Source organism: Prinia subflava, chromosome 14 (assembly GCF_021018805.1).
Source record: "Prinia subflava isolate CZ2003 ecotype Zambia chromosome 14, Cam_Psub_1.2, whole genome shotgun sequence".
Lineage (NCBI taxonomy): Eukaryota > Metazoa > Chordata > Aves > Passeriformes > Cisticolidae > Prinia > Prinia subflava.
In genome coordinates this window covers 5,704,854-5,723,283 of record NC_086260.1, presented here as the reverse complement: position 1 = coordinate 5,723,283, position 18,430 = coordinate 5,704,854, and the positions used below count along the sequence as shown (strand labels likewise).

General features: G+C 47.8%; 2 protein-coding genes across 4 annotated transcripts in view; one reads left to right on the top strand and one right to left on the bottom strand.

Moving 5' to 3' along the window:
- SLC25A26 (solute carrier family 25 member 26) overlaps positions 1-7,740 on the top strand; it is an 83,821-nt gene extending 76,081 nt beyond the window's left edge. For all 3 annotated transcript variants that reach the window (XM_063411998.1, XM_063411997.1, XM_063411999.1), the window contains 3 exons: positions 309-373; positions 1,701-1,774; positions 7,321-7,740. In XM_063411998.1, the coding sequence (XP_063268068.1) occupies positions 309-373; positions 1,701-1,774; positions 7,321-7,417 (236 nt within the window). In that variant the 3' untranslated portion in view covers positions 7,418-7,740. The remainder of the gene's footprint in view (positions 1-308; positions 374-1,700; positions 1,775-7,320) is intronic.
- A 2,068-nt stretch (positions 7,741-9,808) lies between these two features.
- The window catches only part of LRIG1 (leucine rich repeats and immunoglobulin like domains 1), a 92,331-nt gene continuing 83,709 nt past the window's right edge, over positions 9,809-18,430 (bottom strand). The window contains exons 15-19 of the mRNA XM_063411996.1: positions 17,682-18,101; positions 16,238-16,360; positions 15,506-15,652; positions 14,086-14,382; positions 9,809-13,848 (exon numbers count right to left, since the gene is read on the bottom strand). Of these exons, the coding sequence (XP_063268066.1) occupies positions 13,616-13,848; positions 14,086-14,382; positions 15,506-15,652; positions 16,238-16,360; positions 17,682-18,101 (1,220 nt within the window). The 3' untranslated portion in view covers positions 9,809-13,615. The remainder of the gene's footprint in view (positions 13,849-14,085; positions 14,383-15,505; positions 15,653-16,237; positions 16,361-17,681; positions 18,102-18,430) is intronic.

Here is an 18,430-nt window from a genome sequence, read left to right as displayed (position 1 = left end):
AGTAGAATCTGTTATCCTTACAGTGTTCGTGTATATACAGAGCCCAGAACAAAAAGACAGTAATGTCCCTGGGGATGTTTGGATTTGCAGTTAATCAAGAGAGAGCTGTTTTCTAAAGTCAATACACAGTAACAAAACATCTGTGTACAGCCCTTGGACAGGCGTACCTGGGCTCTGACGTGAGGGAACGTGCTGTAGGCATTAATAACACAGCAGTGTTGACCACAGCCCTGGGAATTATAGGCAGTGTGGCATTCATATTCACACAACAATGTCTCACTTGTGCTTGGTTATTTTAATTTTCTCAGGTGGATTTGCAGCTGCAGTCACCACACCGCTCGACGTAGCGAAGACAAGAATTATGTTGGCAAAGGTAAGGGGGAGGGAGGCTCCAGTGAATGGCCTGGGTATGCCAGGGTTTCTCTAGGGTTGTTACAGAATAAACCCAGCACCTATTAATAATAATTTCTGCTCTTGTCCTAGAAGGCAGGAGTGGATGTGAACAGGCACTGCATGCAGAACTAATGAAATTGTTGTGTTCCTTTCCTTGATTGCCTCTCTGGTGCTTTCCCAAAGGAGCTGTCTGGAACAGACTTGTGCTCAGCTTCCAGAGTCTCGTGCAGTGCCTTTAGGAGAAAAGCCTTGCAGATCAGACACCCAAAGTTAAACTGCCCATCAGGCATTTATTCCCATTTTGATAATTCACAGTGTGTGTATGTCTTTTCTGAGGAGGGCTTGGTACTGGATCTTCTGCTGTAAAATTTTGAACTATAGAGATTTTTGATAGCCAACATCTGCCAACCAGGACAGAGGGAAGATTGCTTATAAGATCAGTAAGTGTAATAAGTTTAAAAATTGCTAGTGAGTCTGATGTTCCCATCATCATCTCACTGACCCAGGGCAGAGCTGACAGCCACTGAGCTAAGATCCCTCAGCACATGGATATTCCTAAAGCCTTTCCCAGCCCTGAAAAGAGCTGTAGTGTTGGTGAAGAATGGGCATTCTGGAGCTTCTGTGGGTGTTTTCTGTGTTGCTCACGTCTCTCAGTTTGGGGTGTTTCTTGTTGCTAACATGCACGTCCCCAGCTGAGTCACATCTGCACTCACCATGCTGCTGCCATTGCTGGGTTGTGTCTGCTGCAGCTTCTTTGTCTTTGGATAGTGCTGGTGATAAACCTGTAAAAACTGGGTTTCATTGATCTCTGCCTCTCTCCTGAGCAGCCAGGTAAAGAAGTGAGGGTGCTCTGAGACTGTTCAGTTTATATTAGTCATTTCACATTAACTAGGTCACATATGGGATTTAAGTGTCTCTAGTCCTGCTGTTTGTCCTCTGTTTTGCACTCAAGACAATTTTCATATGCAATATGTTACTCAGGGGTTTTTTTTTGTTCTTTCAAATCTAAAGGAGAAGCAAAGTAATTTGGTGCTTTGAGAGTGTGTTTTTAGTGTGTAAAGGGCCTGGGTGCCCAGTTCTGAACTAAGCAGCTCTGTCACCTTGTCTGCTTTGCTCTTTTGTGCCTCTGTTTCACTTTCCACCCTTTTTTTTTCATTCCTGGAGACGAGGAGCTTTTGCCTGTGCCTGGGGTAAGGAGGTCATTAAGATGTCTGTGATTCCTGTCATGTAGCACTAACCAGGGACAGGAGCTCAGTAAATAACTAAACCTCTGCCAGCAGTTTCCAATCTCTCTCTCTGTGGTGCAGGCTGGTTCCAGCAACGCCAGCGGGAACGTTCTGGCTGCCCTTGGTGACATCTGGAGGACACAAGGCCTGTCAGGGTAAGGACGTGCTGCACCTCAGGGGTCGGTGGTGTCTGTGTGTTTTAGGGGGTGTGAGAGGATGGGATCTGTTTATATTTCAATACTGGCACACAGAAAAGCCTTTAGATTGCTGTACACCTGGGCAGGGAGCAAAGAACAACACACAAACTACAGTCAGGCAGCCAAGAACAAGTCCCTCAGGGAGGCTGTGTCCTCACCTTAGCCCTGGCTGGGGACAGTGTCCAGGGAAGAGCACAGAAAAGGGGCATTGTTGGGAGTATATCCAATATCTAAGCCCAGCTCCAGGTGTCAGAGGTGAGGCTGGCTTTGTGTTAATAACCCATGATGGAGTTTTCCCTGTGAATGTGTGCATTTAAATGTATCTATTTAAATTCAGCCACATCTCGTGGCAGTGAAGGCAGCAGTTTCATTTGAGGGGCGTGAACACTTCTGAGGTGCTCGGGAAGGTCAGGACAGGACCCACAACCCCTTATGCAGAGTTTTTCCTCCTCCTGGCAATTTCTTGCAGATGTGATAGCACCAGCAAGGAGTCCTCAGTTCCTTGCAATTGCCCATTCTTGTTGTGAAGGGCAGTGTGAGCAGGCAGTGCCAGTGTGGTGCCAGCAGTGGGGACAAGCTGAAGCAGAGGGAGGGAGCCGTGTGCTTCAAATCCCCTCTTAGGTCTGGCCTCGAGCCTGTGCCCCTGGATTTCTACAGTGTAGAACCCAGCACAAAAGAACAAGTTTTCTGAGCCAGGCTTGAGTACAAAGAGTAGGTCTGAGCCACAGAGCAGCTCTCCAGGGCTTTCCTGCTGTAGAAATGTTCTGGGCTTTCCTCTGGCCACCTATGGAAGTCTGAGGTGATGTCCATTCAGTCCCTTAAATGCCTCACTTTTTCCAGTCCTGAGACAGAGAATTGCTCTCCTGCCCTTGGAGAAGTGTGGGAACACAGAGTCTTCTGCTGGTGTTTCTAGAACATTTTGAGGTGTTAAAATTATTATTGATTTTTACTGACACTGCTTCACTTACACCACCTTGTCCTCTTTGAGTGCATGTCTTATACCAATATTGGCCTCTGAAAGTGAATGTATGTCTTAACTTCTCCAGTCCATGAAGTTCAGGCTTCCTTCAGCAGGGCTCATGTCTCACATGCCTTTGGCCTAGAAGAGAAATTGAGGGACTTTTGGAAGCTTGGGGCTTTTCCCTGTAGTTTTAACTCTCTCTTTCAGGGCACTGTTCTTGTTGCCCCAAGTACTGTACTCAATGCAGCTTTGCAGGGGACAGCTTTCTCTGAACATCTGATCTCTGCTTGCCCAGCTAATAAAAGTCCAACCCTCTTTCTACACATGTGGGAAATAATTCAAAACAAATTGCAGGAAGTTCCTGAACACTGATTCCAGGAAGGGACCCAGCTGTGCCCCCCGGCAGCACTCAGGGATGGGCTGGCTCAGGTTTGCCTCTCGCAGAGGACAAGGTGATGTGGACTGGATGAGTTTTAGGTCCTGCATGGTTTGGTGGACTCTTTAGGCATGTTTTGAAAGGGACTGGGAGAAGTGAGGCCATGTCTGTCAACAGCAGAAAGTAAAAATGTGTGTTTGTGTTCTTTTCAGCAGTGCCCTTTTCTAAACAACCCAGAATTAAACTCTGCCCAAAGATAGCACCAGTGGACTAGGACCAAAGGGAGCACAATTCAGTTGAAATCAAAACAATAAGAGATCTGGAGAAAAAGTAACATGTAAAGGAGGCCAAGCTGCGTCAGCTGCGAGGAAAAGGAAGAAAGTCTTGGGAAAAATAAACGCAAAGGCTGCCATGCCTGCTGCCAATTATAAATCTATTAATCAAAACCAATAAAAATGTCGGGCTTTTTTGGCCAGTTACAACATGACATGATTTATGGCTCCTCTAATAAATCTCATACTTGAAGAGGAGGAATTCTGAGGGCAGAAAGACGCATTGCTTATTGCCACCTTATTAAAACCAGAGCACAGGGCTCAGCTTCCTGGTCTGCACCTAGTAAATCCCTCTGCTTCACGCCAAGGAATTCCACATCCCTCTCTGTCCAGGGAAAGCCAGGACTGTGGCAGGGGTTAGGATAGGGATGGGGTGAGTGGATCTGTGAACATCTTTGCTCTTGCCAGCCGGGCAGAGGAATCATTCACAGGAAAGGGAGTTTGCCTCTTGTCTGATGGCTTTTCACACATGGAGATGGTGGGTTTGAAAGCCGTGGATGAAGGTTCACACTTATTGGTGAGAAACATGAGGGTTATTGGAGTGGTAATGCTGCTGAGGTGGTCTGTGTAGAGCTGGGGATGGAGCTGGTGGTATTGCTCCAGGTGTCCTGGTCCTCCCATGAGCTTCCTGGGCAGAGTGGAATTGGCACGTGTGAGGTACCAATTTAATTTTGAAATAATAATCCCTCAACATTGCTTAGTTTTATTTGTTGAAGTGTGGGTTATGAATCTGGATTTCAGTGGAAAAACACCAGGAGGGCACATGCCTCTGCAGTAACAGCACATGCACAGAAAACCTCTGCTGCTGTGCAACCCCTGGAGGGGAGGAGAGCAGAGAATTCTCCCTGGGCAGTAGAGAAGGGTCCTGTCTCTGGGGGAATTTGTCTTGGCAGCCAAGCAGGGAGGAAAAGCCTCCACCATGGGGCTGCAATTACACCTCCGAGCAGTGGGGTGACCCTGCTACAGGGGGAGACTCTCCAGCCCATCACTAACCTTCCATGGAAGAGCAAACCATGGGAGGAGCTGTGGGATAGAAAAGCCATTTTAAAGTGCCTCGCTGAAGCTCACTGGGTGTGATTTATCACTGCCCGAGGCCGCCCCATGCCCGGCCTTGCGCCGGGCCTAGGCCCTGGCCTGCCTGGCCTTTGCTTGCCCTGCTCATGTCCTCTCCTTTCAGCCTTGGTCCATGTCCTCTCCTTTCAGCCCTGCTGTGTCCTCTCCTTTCAGCCCTGCTCACTGTCCTCTCCTTTCAGCCCTGCTCACTGTCCTCTCCTTTCAGCCCTGCTCACTGTCCTCTCCTTTCAGCCCTGCTGTGTCCTCTCCTTTCAGCCCTGCTGTGTCCTCTCCTTTCAGCCCTGCTCACTGTCCTCTCCTTTCAGCCCTGCTCACTGTCCTCTCCTTTCAGCCCTGCTCACTGTCCTCTCCTTTCAGCCCTGCTCACTGTCCTCTCCTTTCAGCCCTGCTGTGTCCTCTCCTTTCAGCCCTGCTGTGTCCTCTCCTTTCAGCCTTGGTCCATGTCCTCTCCTTTCAGCCCTGCTGTGTCCTCTCCTTTCAGCCCTGCTCACTGTCCTCTCCTCTCAGCCCTGCTGTGTCCTCTCCCTTCAGCCCTGCTGTGTCCTCTCCTTTCCGCCCTGCTTGGTGTCCTCTCCTTTCAGCCCTGCTCACTGTCCTCTCCTTTCAGCCCTGCTGTGTCCTCTCCTTTCAGCCCTGCTGTGTCCTCTCCTTTCAGCCCTGCTGTGTCCTCTCCTTTCAGCCCTGCTGTGTCCTCTCCTTTCAGCCCTGCTGTGTCCTCTCCTTTCAGCCCTGCTGTGTCCTCTCCTTTCAGCCCTGCTGTGTCCTCTCCTTTCAGCCCTGCTGTGTCCTCTCCTTTCAGCCCTGCTTGGTGTCCTCTCCTTTCAGCCCTGCTGTGTCCTCTCCTTTCAGCCCTGCTGTGTCCTCTCCTTTCAGCCCTGCTCGGTGTCCTGCTCACCCCTTGTGTCCCTGTCCCCTGAGCCCAGGCCACGCTGCTGCCCACAGCCTGGCCCTGCTGGCTGCTGTGCAGAGCACAGGCTGCCCACAGAGAGAGCTCGGTGCAGAGCTGTAGCCAGAGGAAAGCAGTGCTTTGTCTCAGTGTGGCCACCTCCTTGGTCCAGAGGGTATTTCTTAGGCTCTGTGGCCAGGCATGCAGTGCTGTTTTCAGCACTGGCCTCTCTGTGCTGTGGCCAGGCCCTGCATTGCCTTACCCTCTTTCCCAGGGCAGTGGTAGAATCAGCATCCTGGAGGTGTTCAAAACGTGTAACTGGTGCTTGGGGACATGGATTAGTGCTGGGCTTGGTGATGCTGGGTGGTTTTGGGCTTGTCCTTTTTCAAATGAAATGGTTCAATGATCCAAAGGGTAATTGCAGGAGTCCTGTTAGTCTCCTGTTAGGAACTGAGGGGTGGCAGAGAACCAGGTGAAATCTTCAGAGACCAAATCCAACTAGACAGCAGTGCTCTGCCCACCAGAGCGGATTCTGATGGGGCCAGCAGAAATAAACCCGATTTATCTCATCTGCTGCTGGAGGCAGGCATGGCCCAGCAGAGACCAGCTCAGATCAGACCTGCCACAGAGCTCTGCTCTTTGGATTTGGGACCTCCCTGCAGCTGCTCAGCTCTGCCCTCACACAGGAAGGGAGCCCATGGAGAGGCCGCAGGTGGCAGGTGGGAAGAGGAAACTGGGAGAAGCAGGGCCAGGATTCTTGGAAGTGATGGGTAGTAATGGGGGTTGCCAGGGATGCAGCTTCTGGTAACTCAGTTACAGGTCCCTGTTTGTGTAATAGCTGTGTCTCGGGTGGGCTGTTCTGGAAACGAATGTCTGCCCCTGCTCCCGTAATGAGGCTCCCTAATTCAGCAGGAGAGGGATGCTGTGTGCTGCTCCCTAGGATTTGCCCTATCAGTGCTCTGTCCATACATGCCTTGTACAAATTACTCTGTTTTAAAGCTGTCATTATGGTAATAGGCCCAATTGCTGTCTAGTAAAGCCATAAAATGTTTCCATCTGCCTGTGTGCTCCAGGCTCCTTAGCAGAGCTCATTACTGCCAGAGGTTTCCCTGTGCAGCAGGAGCAGGGAGCTCCTGAGCAGCCAGGGCTCTCCAGGAATTACAGCATGTCCCCCTGTGGGCACTGCATGAGGACCTTGCAACATTTGGGAAAGCCAAGGACAGGATCCCTGTGGAGCTCAGCCAGGCTCAGTGATAGATGTGGAAGGGGATGGGATGCCAAACGGATTTGAGCCTAATTTAATCCTTGCTTGCCACAAAGGCATCTGTAATTCTCTGGGAGGATATACTGACCTTTCCTGAAGTTGTTAAACCAACCATGAGTTTAGATGTGTCAAGCAATTGCCTTTGCACGAGTTTCCTGTTAATTTTGAGAACTGTGAAGATCAGGCACCTGAAAAGGGTGGCAGCTGAAGGCACCACAAATGGGATATTTCTGCTCCCTCAGGGCTGCTGTGTGTTCCTGGGAATGAGCCCTGCAGTGAGCAGGGCTGTGTCTGCAAGGGGGAGCCCCTGGCCCAGGCAGGCTGCTGGGGGCAGTGGAGGGGAGGATGTTCCCACCTGTGAGCAGCTCTTTGTGCCTGAGCTCCCCTTTCCAGTGGCCCACCATGGCCTCCTGCCTTTTCCTTCTGCACCCCAGGAGTGTGGAGAGGGGTCAAAACCCACAAGCCTTGGCAGAGCTGTGTTGGGGAAGCCCAGACAGATTCCTTCAGCGAGCAGTGGGGTTGGATTTAAGAAACCAGCAAGAGAGAGTTTTTCCTGGCTTTGTTTCCCGAAGCCCCTGCGTCCTCTCAAGCTGCCTGTCCTTTGCCTCCAGCTTGTTTGCAGGTGTTGTCCCACGGATGGCAGCCATCAGCCTGGGAGGCTTCATCTTCCTGGGGACATACGAGAAGAGCCGGCAGCTGCTGCTCTGAGCCGCCCGAGGAGGAGCCAGGCTGGGGGCAGAGCCTTCCTCCCCACCCCTCACAGCAGCTGTCCTGCGGGCTGAGAGCCACTCTGCCTGCTAGAGAGAAGTAAATCCTCCCAATAATCCAGCTTCCCAAACGTGAAATTTTCCTGCATGGAAAGTGGGTGAGGTCACTGTGAAGAGTTGTGCCAAAAAAGTAAAGTTTGGGGGGTAAACAGCTAATTACAGTGGCTGCGAAAGGCATTATTAGAACTCCTGCAGGGAAAGGGGTTTGGAAAGCTCTGGCTCGGGGGCTGAGTGGGGAGGCTGAAATAAAGCAAGTTTTCATCATTCAGTGGCACCTGCCTCGTAACAGGGGAGGGGAGGGGGCTGATAGAGATACAGCCTGCTGCCCTCCAACAGCACCGCAAGGATTCCGGCTTGGGAGAGCTCTTTGTAAAAGACAATAATCCATTTGTTTCTGATTTGAGCCGTATTTGTGGAAGTTTATATTCCTGTTTATACCTACAGGTGCTCAGCAAGCATTCCTGTGTGGGAGCCAGTGCAGCTTTATTAATCACACTCATATTTCTCCAGTGAAAGCCCAGGCTTGTATTATTTTACAGCTGTGCTTGTGCAAAGACGTGGAGCTCTGCCTTCTTTTGGTCTTCGTCCCTCAGCTGCTGAAGCAGCAGGAGGATGGAAGTGCTGAAGGCTGGGAGGGAAGCTGGGAGGGCAAGGCAGGGAGAACATCAGAGTTCTGCTGATGCAGGGGTGGATCCTCAGGGCTCTCTGGCAGGCAGAGCAAAATCCTGGTGCTGTTCTCATGTAGGAAACTGAAGCTGCAGCTGCCCTGGGGTGCTGTGGTTTACCTGTGAGCTGTTCCCCTCATGTGCAGGTGTTTGGAATCCAGGGAGAGGGAGAACAAGTGCCACAGCAGCTCAGTGGCCTGATCAGGGGACACGAGTGACTCCAGAGCCCCTTCCCAGAGTGCCAACAGCACAGGCTGGATGTTTTATTACACTGTTACCCATGACAGAGTAGTAAGGCTTTTTAGAGGCCAAAACTTAGGAAATAATTGGCAGACAAGTAAAACATACAGAACAAAGGACATAATTCTTAAAAATAATCTTCAATTAAAATGGGGAATTCAGCCAAGTCCCATATTGGCTGCTTGGTAATGCTGCTCGTTAGCATGGCTTGGTGGAGCTGTGCTTTTCCTGCCACTTTGAGGCTCTCTTTTATGACATTCTATATATATATATATATGTATCACATCCAATTTTGGGGGCTGGGGGGAGAGGGAGATTTATTGCTCTGTCTCCAAACTCTATCACATTTTCTATTGAAGCTCTTTAAACATGGTGAGGGGTTAACACTGCAGTTGATACATTTAATTACTTGAGCTGTAAATAATCATCTTGATGTCATTGGCTCGAAATGGTGCAATTTTTTTTGTTGTTTTTATTTAATATTGCAGAATCAGTTTTTGTCATCACTTTTTTTTTTAATTGGAATAAAGAACCCCAACAAAATCCAACCAAGCAGCCAAATTGTTTTAGCCAACCTAATGGTGGGAAGGGACAGACTTCAAGATTCCTCTTCCTCTGCACCACAAGAAGGCCAAAGGTACCTGGGAATGGCAGCAGGCAGGTGAGAGCCCCAGCAGGTGCCCCAGAGCTGTTCTGCATGCACCAGTCTGCCTAATATGGATAAAAATGACATTTGTAGTTTTGGGACTGGGGGGAGAAAAAATAGACCAAAAAATGCATGGGTTCCCCTATTTGCTTTAAGTTTTAGCAATGTTTTATTTCATGTTCACCAAAATTTAAAAAAAAACTTATCCCTTTAGTGGGATAACAAATTTCAGACCAGGCACTAGCCTCTTAAAACCTCTGTTTTAAAAAAAATTAATTCCTAGATGTGTTAAGGAACCTCCTCAGATAACCTCCTTTATACCCAAAGTAATAATTTCAAGGTGGAATTAGTTTTAATTTTTAAAAAAATATGCAGAAACTGAATTGAGATTTTTAGTTAAAGCAGGAATTTAGACTTATCTCCAAAGCTACCTCTGGAATTTCCATCCAGGGTGGGGTTGGGGAACACCAGAGGTGTTCACAACTGCAGCTGGGTCTGGAGCTGTCCTGGCCCTGTTTTTACTTGCACACATGCACACACCCCTCATCTGTTGTGTTCTCACTGCCAAGATAGGGGGACTTGCCAGATACTGAAGCAAGCTGATATATTGGAAATGTATTTCTTACAAGTTCTGTATTGTATTTTTCAATCCAGTCCCAAATTCCACCCCCTCCACATGCCAGGCTGTCAGAGCCTCACGCTGTTCCCCAGGATCTCACAGCCCAATTTCAAGAGCAGGTACTTTGGAAATCTCCATTTCCATGAAAGACAGAAAAGAGAGTTAGCAATGGATTAGAATTTTATTTAATTTTCAACTGAAACTCCCAAAAGCTCACTCTCAACAAATCAGCCATAATATTATAAATGAAACCTTTATTAAAGACACTTCAATGCCATTTGTTAGACACTTCAATATCTTACATGTTTTTCAATGTACAACATTGTACCAAATTTTCTAATAAATAAATAATTTTGTACACAAAAGTAATACTTCCTCTTTCACATTGCCTCTTAGAAGCAGCAAATTCACATATTTAGTGGAAGTCATAACATTAGGCAGTTAACTTTATTCAGAAACATTATTTTCAATGTTAACATGGCAAATATGCTTTGTATCCGCCCTGGTGATGACATTTCTGCCAGCAAAATGAATCATTCCCATCTTCCCCCTGTCCCTGGTTCCACAAGTTGGTTCTGGAGCACTTTTCCCTTCAGTGAAGGGAAAACTGTGCTCGGTTTATAATTTTCTAATCTCCATTTCCTTTGCTTGGAATAAACTTGGCACTTGACATAATTCACCACCTGTCTCAAAGTGCAAACGTGTCATGGTCAGGGCTGGGACAGACAGGTAGGGCTGAATTATGCCTGGCTTCACCCAGGGGCAGCTGCTGCTCTCCCTGACCCTCAGCTCCTCCCTTACAGGAGCTGTGGCTCCTCAAGCTCAGGCTGGGTAGGACCAGCTCCTACTGAAGCCAAGGGCAGCCTGCAGCCATCGCTGAAACCCCACAGGTGCAGCAGCACTGGGGCAGGGCCCTCAGAGATGGATCTAAAGTGAACATGAAGTGTTCCTGCCCTTTTCTCTGCTGCTTGTTGTGACACAGCCCTGGCAAAGGTGGATCCCCACACTCGGCCTCAGTAGAACTGGTATTTGAGTTTCTCCTAAGGGAAAAAACAACCACTCCCCCCTCCCTCCCATGATAAATGTGCCCCAAAGTAGTCACCACCAGAGTCAGCAACCACATGTTAGCAGAACTCAAATCACAAAGAACTGGGAGTCCTCCATCCACAGGTACCATCAAACACCAGCAGAAAGCAAACCTTCTATAAATAAAATGCATCATTGTGAAGTCAGAAGTGACAAAGATCTGTTTGACTGAGGGGGGCATTGCTTTATACCCCCCCCAATAATGGAGAACTTAAAAGACCACATAAAAACATTCCGGATGTTTCCATTTAAAAGTCTATTCAACCATGAATCCACAGTTTTCTTTATAAGACAAGTGTATTTCTAACTAAGCCAGAATTGCTACACAAGGCAGCATAACTCACTTGAAGGTGATATTTTCATATAGAGAGTCTGGTTGTTCAACTACAAAGAGTAATATTGTGTTGCAGGGAAAAAAAAAAACCCAAAAGTATTGGATGAATTAGTGATACAGCTGTCCCCTTAGGAGTGTAGTTTAGTTTTGTTGTCAAAACAGCTCCATGGTTTCAACCCCCCCTGGAACAGATGTGTTTTTTGGGTGTGAAAATGCATTATACTGGCACAGGTTATTTATTCTAAGCAGAGCAAGGCTGGATCACTGCACACACCTCAGACAGGTAGAGCTGGGTCCCTCTGGGAGGGAAAGGGCCTGTGGTGCTCAGTGCTGTGCCAGACACACGGCAGGGAACACCTCCTGTGATGATGTGTTTGAGAGGTGCACTGTTATGAGACCACCCCTGGTTTACTGCACAAGTTATTTATTTTGGTAACAACTCCTTCCCAGTCAAAACAGCTTTTTCCTCTGGTTGTTTTGGGGCTCTGCACTGTTGAAGAGTTATTTAGTGCCTCCTGTGTGGTCCACTCTGAAGTCTCACACAGTCACAGTTCAAATACTAACTTTCATAAAGATTGAAAAATAATGGAATTTAAGTTCTTCCACCAACAGGAAAATATCAGGTTGCTATGTAATTGCTCACTGCTTTTTTTCTTTATAAATTTCATTTGACACAGTTGAAGATCTCTGCTATTAAATATGTTAAGTACAATAAATTTCCAAGGGGGAGGAAATTTGTGCTAAGTAACCCAATTGAATCACAGAATGTCTTGGGTTGGAAGGGACAGAATCACAGGATTAACTAGGTTAGAAGAGACCTTTGAGATGATCAAGTCCAACCTATGACCTAACACCACCTTACCATCTAAACCATGGCTAAGTCTTCTTTTAAACACATCCAGGGATGGTGACTCCACCAACCTCCCTGGGCAGACAATTCCATTGCCCAATCACTTTCTGTGAAGAATTGTTTCCTAATGTCCAGCCTTAACTTCCCCTGGCACAGCTTAAGGCTGTGTCCTCTTGTCCTGTCAGTGGTTGCCTGGAAGAAGAGCCTGACCCCACCTGACCACAGCCACCTTTCAGGAGGTTGTAGAGATTGATAAGGTCACCCCTGAGTCTCCTTTTCTCCAGGCTGAACACCCCCAGCTCCCTCAGCCCTTCCTCACAGGGTTTGTGCTCCAAGCCCCTCTCCAGCCTCGCTGCCTCCTCTGGACACGCTCAAGCGCCTCAATGTCCTTCCTAAACTGAGGGGACACAGCTGGACACAGCACTCAATGTCCTTCCTAAACTGAGGGGACACAGCTGGACACAGCACTCAATGTCCTTCCTAAATTCCAGGTCCCGTCCTGCCTGGGCACTGTCCCCAGCCTGTAGTGCTGCAGGGGGTTGTTGTGGCCAAAGTGCAGGACACAGCACTTGGATTTGTTAAACTTCATGTTGTTGGATTTAGCCCATCTATCCAGCCTGTCCTGACCTTAAAGATGATCTTGTTCCAATCCCCTACCATGGGCACAGAGACCTTTCATTAGTCCAGGTTGTTCAGAGGTCCATCCAGCCTGAACACCTGAACCCTGAACACAGGGGTGGGACACCTGCAGCTTCTGTGGCAACCTGTACCAGGGTCTCACCACCCTCACGGGGAAGAATTTCAATTTCTTCTGTATCTAACCTAAATTTCCCCTTTTTCAGTTTGAATTCATTACTCCTTGTCTCATTACTCCAGTCCTCCTTATACTGAGGGCACCAGAACTGTGTGCAGAACCCCAGGTGGGGTCTCACCTGAGTGGAGCAGAGGAGGAGACTCTGCTGCCCACAACGCTCTGGATGCAGGCCAGGACACGGTTGGGTTCCTGGGCTGTGAGCACACCCAGGGCATGTCCAGCCTCTGATCCACCAACACTCCCAAGTCCTTCTCCACAGGGCTGCTCCTGGTCACTTCTCCACCCAGCCAGCACCTGGGATTGCCCCAGCCCTGGTGTTCATGGTGTAAAGGAACTTCCACTGAAAAGAGGACAATCCCTTTGGAACAGTCTGGCTTTTCAAAGTTCTGTTTATGCATTTAAGGCACCAGAATTATTTCTCTCACAAAGTTTAACAGCAACCTGATACTGAAAACAATATTGCCAAAATTGTAAAATTTCACTCAGTTCTCCATGCACTAAAGATTAAAATAGCCTCTGTAAAAGATATATATATTTTTTAATATATATATTTATATATGAAAACTCTTATGTACAATTGTATCAAATACTTTTCTCTTTACACAATAATCCCTTGCATTTATGTGCTTCATATGCAAGTTGACTTTTGAACACTTCATACTTCTCAGGGAAGTTTTAAATTATGTACAATCAGATGACGCTCGAACAGGAGTTTGTTCCCCATACAAGCTTGTTTCTCATACCTCAGTTGGTTGCCTTTGCCAGGCCATCAGTTCAAGATTCGAGGTAGAAGTAAGTAGCCTATATACTCTGTGCAAAAAAAAAAAAAATTTAAAAAAGTAATAGTGTGTTTGTTAATTTGCAGGTGGCAGTCAGTCTGTGCTCTCAGTCCAGAGACCTGCTGGGTAGCTGGGGCTCGTGAGCGGAGTCGCGGGGCTGGGCTGTGGTGCTGCTGGGCAGGAGAGCCTGCTGCACCTCTGCTTCCCTCTGCAGATCCAGTAGTGCTGGGGATATTTCAGGAAGCACGTTCAGTTGCTTTAATGACCCTCCTGCAGGTGAAGCTCTCACCAAATTAAGGTTGTTAAGCTCTGAAGGCTTTGCTGCTGCTTGTGAGGAGCCTGCAAAACCCCAAAGGAGCAGCATGATTAGGTGATGCGCAGCCTGCCAAGCACTCCCACCCTCCATGACCCTGGAGCTCTTTCCAAAATTTAGGAATTCTATTCTGTGCTCAAACCAAGCCCACCACTGCCACCCACACGTGTGAGCTGGCTGAAAGGCTGAGGGGAGCACATGGGGCTGTGCTACAGCCCGCTGGTACCCCCAGGGATGAGGGCTGACCCTGAGGAAGGACGTACCGTGCGTGTCTGCGAGCAGCGCGCCGGCCGCGCCCTCCGGCCTTATCCTGTCGTGGTTGCTGGGGTAGAGGGTCCCGTCCGTGTCCCCCCTCTTGCCACTGGCAATGCCATTGCAGGGCTGAGCATGCAGGAGGCTGGTGCCTGCACCCCTCTTCCTGTGGCGCTCCTTGCTGCTCAGGGCACTGGCCTGGGGGCTCTCCACGGGCCTCAGGCTCTCCGAGTCCCTGGGGTAGAGGTGGGCGTGCACGCTGTCCGTGCTGTCGCTGCACTCCGCGCACACCACGGGCAGCCCGAAGCCTTCGGGGCAGAAGGGAGAGTCAAAATGAGCAGCTGGACGTGGTCAGCACTGCAGCACTCAAATCAGGGAAGGAAAGGGCAGTTCTGTGGACTGCAGTGGGGGAATAATCTCTCACTAAATAATGTGGACACTTTGTGGTCTTACACAGGCCTATTACACACTCAGTTTTCAGAACTCTGTAGCCACCATCACTAAAAATAGTTCTAATTAACAGCTTTAGCTTGTTAGGGATTCTTTTTCACTCCTAAGTACTTATAACTTTTTTTTTTTTTTTTTAATAAACTATGCACTTATTTCCTTTTCCAGACTTTCTAATCAGGGTAAAAGTGCAAAGTGGAACTTTCCTCTAGCTGCTTTAACATATCAAGTATTTTAATATACCTTTCGTATTTTTGTGCTGCTCCTTTACAGGGATCACCATCAGCTCACATATTTATCCTGAGATATGTTATTACTGGTAGTGGGAACAACAGATGAGCACAATTCAAAGCAGCAAGGAGTTTCTAAATGCTGGAAGTTAATTTCCTTAGTGCACTCAGCAACTTTCCATTAATAAATTTTACATTAGTTTCTCCTAGAGAGAAAATGTGTTTCATTGGCTGGTTTTCTGTGGCTTTTACAATACAGTGTGAGAACAGAAAGCACATCCTAAAAATAGAAAAGTATGAGTGTAACACCCTAGAAATTGGCAAAGAGCAGAGGCAGGTGTAGTGCCCAAAACAACCTTTAAATTTTGAAAATAAATTAAAAAGCTGGGCTTTGAAGTCAACAGCCCTTTTAAAAGAGCATGAAAAAAATTAACACTTTCAGTTTTGAAAGTGCTCTCATATTTTAGGAATATCTCAAATCAAAATTCCCATCAGCCAGCTGCACAGAATGGCAATTGGGAGCTTTACTCTGCCTCTTTCTGACAGTTCCTCAAATTCCAACTATCCAAGCTTGAGAGAGGATCAAAGCAAGCAGGAGAAAGTAAATTTTCTGTGCTTGCACCTGAAAATCATTCTGAGTTTTTTTTTTTTTTCCTCTGAAGGTAACAATTTCTTGTGTTAATGCTGCCTGACTTGGAGGGTTTTGGGCTCTGTACAAACACGAAATGCCTTCCCAGATTAATGGGGTTTGTACCTGTCTTATCTGGAACAAGCATTCCATTGGCCATGTCCTCAGTTTTCCAAGTGTCTTTATTGTAGCTGATACACAGCTTGGGCTGTCTACAACCTACAGCAGGAGCTTCAACATCTGGACACCTTCCAGCATCAGCCTGACACAACCCTGTAACAAGCAAACCATTGGGGTAAAGATCACAGCCATCTGCTCACAGTTAGGTGACTTGCTCATCTTACTTATAATGAAAAAGGGAGGAAAAAGAGCAGTGGAGATAATAGATAATTTTCAGCAAACATTTAACAGAATAAATGCTGCACAATCTCAGGAGGATCTTAGTTTAGAACTCTTAAATTCTCCTTCCTAATGTGCTGTTTTTAAATAGTGTAAAACCTCAACATTTAATTTCAAAGCCTGAAGGCAGGGACAGGCAATGCTAATGCATTTTCTAGTATGACTATGGGTAACTCTGCTGCCAAAAAAAGGAATCCAAAATTAGCAAAAAACCAGTCCTTAGGGCCTGACTGAGCAGTTTCTGAGGCAGTCAGCTTGTAGGAACATTTACTTCTGGGAGAGGAGAGCTCTGTGAAGTCAAACACAGATCCCTGCTCTGCATAAATGCAGGAATTACATTATGAAGATCCCTCAGATAACTCAGAACAAACACAAACACAGAAGTCCTCTGGGCTGAGATTTCTACCTCCCATAATAGGTTCAGATGCAGCATTACAGACCAATTAAAGCATTCCTCACCGTTGCTGTCAATGTGCCCATTGGGCTGCTGGGTGTCCACTCCAATGGCCACTTCCTGGCGCTCCGAGAGGGTCCCTTGGGAGGACAAGTAGCTTGGCACATCAGGAGGGACAATGGTCTCATCTAGAGCAATGGGAGCAGGGAAAAGTCAGTTCCCAGCAGGGTTTTCAGAGTAAATTTGCATTTTCAAGGGGGACTTGGGACCAGATCTAGAACTGGTTATTTTCTGTAGGGGCACTGGAAACTGAGCTGCCTAAATATTCCTTTCCCCTCAGAAGCCCCATTCCTGATTTTTCACAGCTTAAAGCTGTGGGAGAGAGTGCTGATAAAGGCACTTTGAGTGTTTGCATGTGGCATGGTCAGTACATAGTAGGTGGAGCAGAACTATTTATTCAGAATAAGTAAATCCTTCCCTTTCCCCTGAAATTCAGACCCTCCTTGGACTCAAGGGGGTCTTCTGCCTCCTGAAGTCAGGAGTAAAAGTATCTGCAGGACAGGGTCTTGGATTCTCCTAAACAGGAAATAAGTCTTAAGCCTCTTGGCTGTCCTTGGCTTTCTCCATTTTCTATCAGGCAATTTCAGTTTCCCTTGCCACACAAAACCAAGTGAAACTCAATTACATCAGGCACAAAGCCCTGGATTTTCAGGACTAAAAAAAGGAGTTATAATAGAACCCCACTAATACACCACACTGCTAAATAGGCTATCCAAGACTTCCCACCTAGCCCATGTCTTTAAAAATCCTTTTGTACTCTTTCTACAGCTAAGCATAATGTAGGAAAGCTGGAAATTCCAAGCAGACTGGGAAAGTTATAGGCTGGTTCTTCCATACTTCTGTTTTGTTCAGAGGCTGTGTAAGGAGGGCAGGAGACTATTCTTACTGCAACACTTATTTCAGCACCAGATTATCCCCTCTGAATATCAGGAGAAAGCAATAAACACTAATTTTTCCTCTAAAAAGTAACAGATACCTCCCCATTAGCAGGGCTAGCTCTTATAGCCAACATGGAAAAAGGGATTCCAGCTTCAAAGTCTAATTTTTCAAGTTTTTACTTCAAAGTCTTTGAAAATACAGATTTCCAAAAAAGTAAGACAGGTCCCCAGCATCATGGACACCATCCAGCCTGTCTCAAAAGTTATCACTTATGGTCATGGAAAACCAAAGTATCAAAGCAATAGCTGGAACTACTGCCAAGTGGAAAAGACCTTCCTGAAGAGCACGCCAAGTGGAAAAGACCTTCCTGAAGAGCACGCCAAGGGGAGACATGCAGCTCTGAACATGCTTCAGCAGCAAGTGAAAGCTGGTCCCAGCCCTGTGAGCCCAGGGAAGCAGGGAGTTAAGCCAGCTGCACTTGCAGTGGAGTTTGAGGCTCCCTGCCGAGCCAGCTCAGCCTCACTGGGACAGCACTAAAGGTCAGAGGGGCCCTCAGGCCACCAGAGCTACCTGTGTTGGTGACGCTGTACTCCTCACTCTTCTTCCTGGTCTGGTAGATGATGCAGACCCACACCAGGGAGGTGAGCACGATGCTGCACACCACGGCGATGGTGATGATGCCCACGGTGGTGCGGTCCTTGCGGCAGCCCAGCGCCTGCAGCACGCTGACGTGGCTGTGCGCGCGCTCCGTGCCCAGCGTGTTGGACATCTCGCACGTGTACTTGCCCGCGTCCTCCGGCGCCGCGTTCCTCACGATCAGCAGCTGGTTGCCCGAGGTGAAGTGGTGCCTCTCTGTCACCACCAGGGGCTGGTCACCTTTCAGCCAGGTGATGCGGGGCGGGGGGCTCCCCGTGGCTTTGCACTGCAGAGCCACGGTCTCACCGACGGACACCACGTGGTCTTCCAGGGGATGGAGCAAAGACGGGGTCTCTGAAGGAGAACAAACACAGGAATTCATTTTTAGTGAACAGTGTAACAACAGATTTAACAGCACTGGATATTCCTCATGTTCCTGCAGACACATGGTCCAGTGGATAGACCAATCTCTACAGGAGAACAAACACTGAAATTCATTTTTAGGGACATGTAACAACAGATTTAACAGCACTGAATATTCCTTGTGTTCCTGCAGACACATGGTCCAGTGGGGATGGACTAAAGATGGAATCTCTGCAGGAGAACAAACACAGAAATTCATTTTTAGGGACAATGTAACAACAGATTTAACAGCACCGGATAGTCCTCGTGTTACTGCAGAC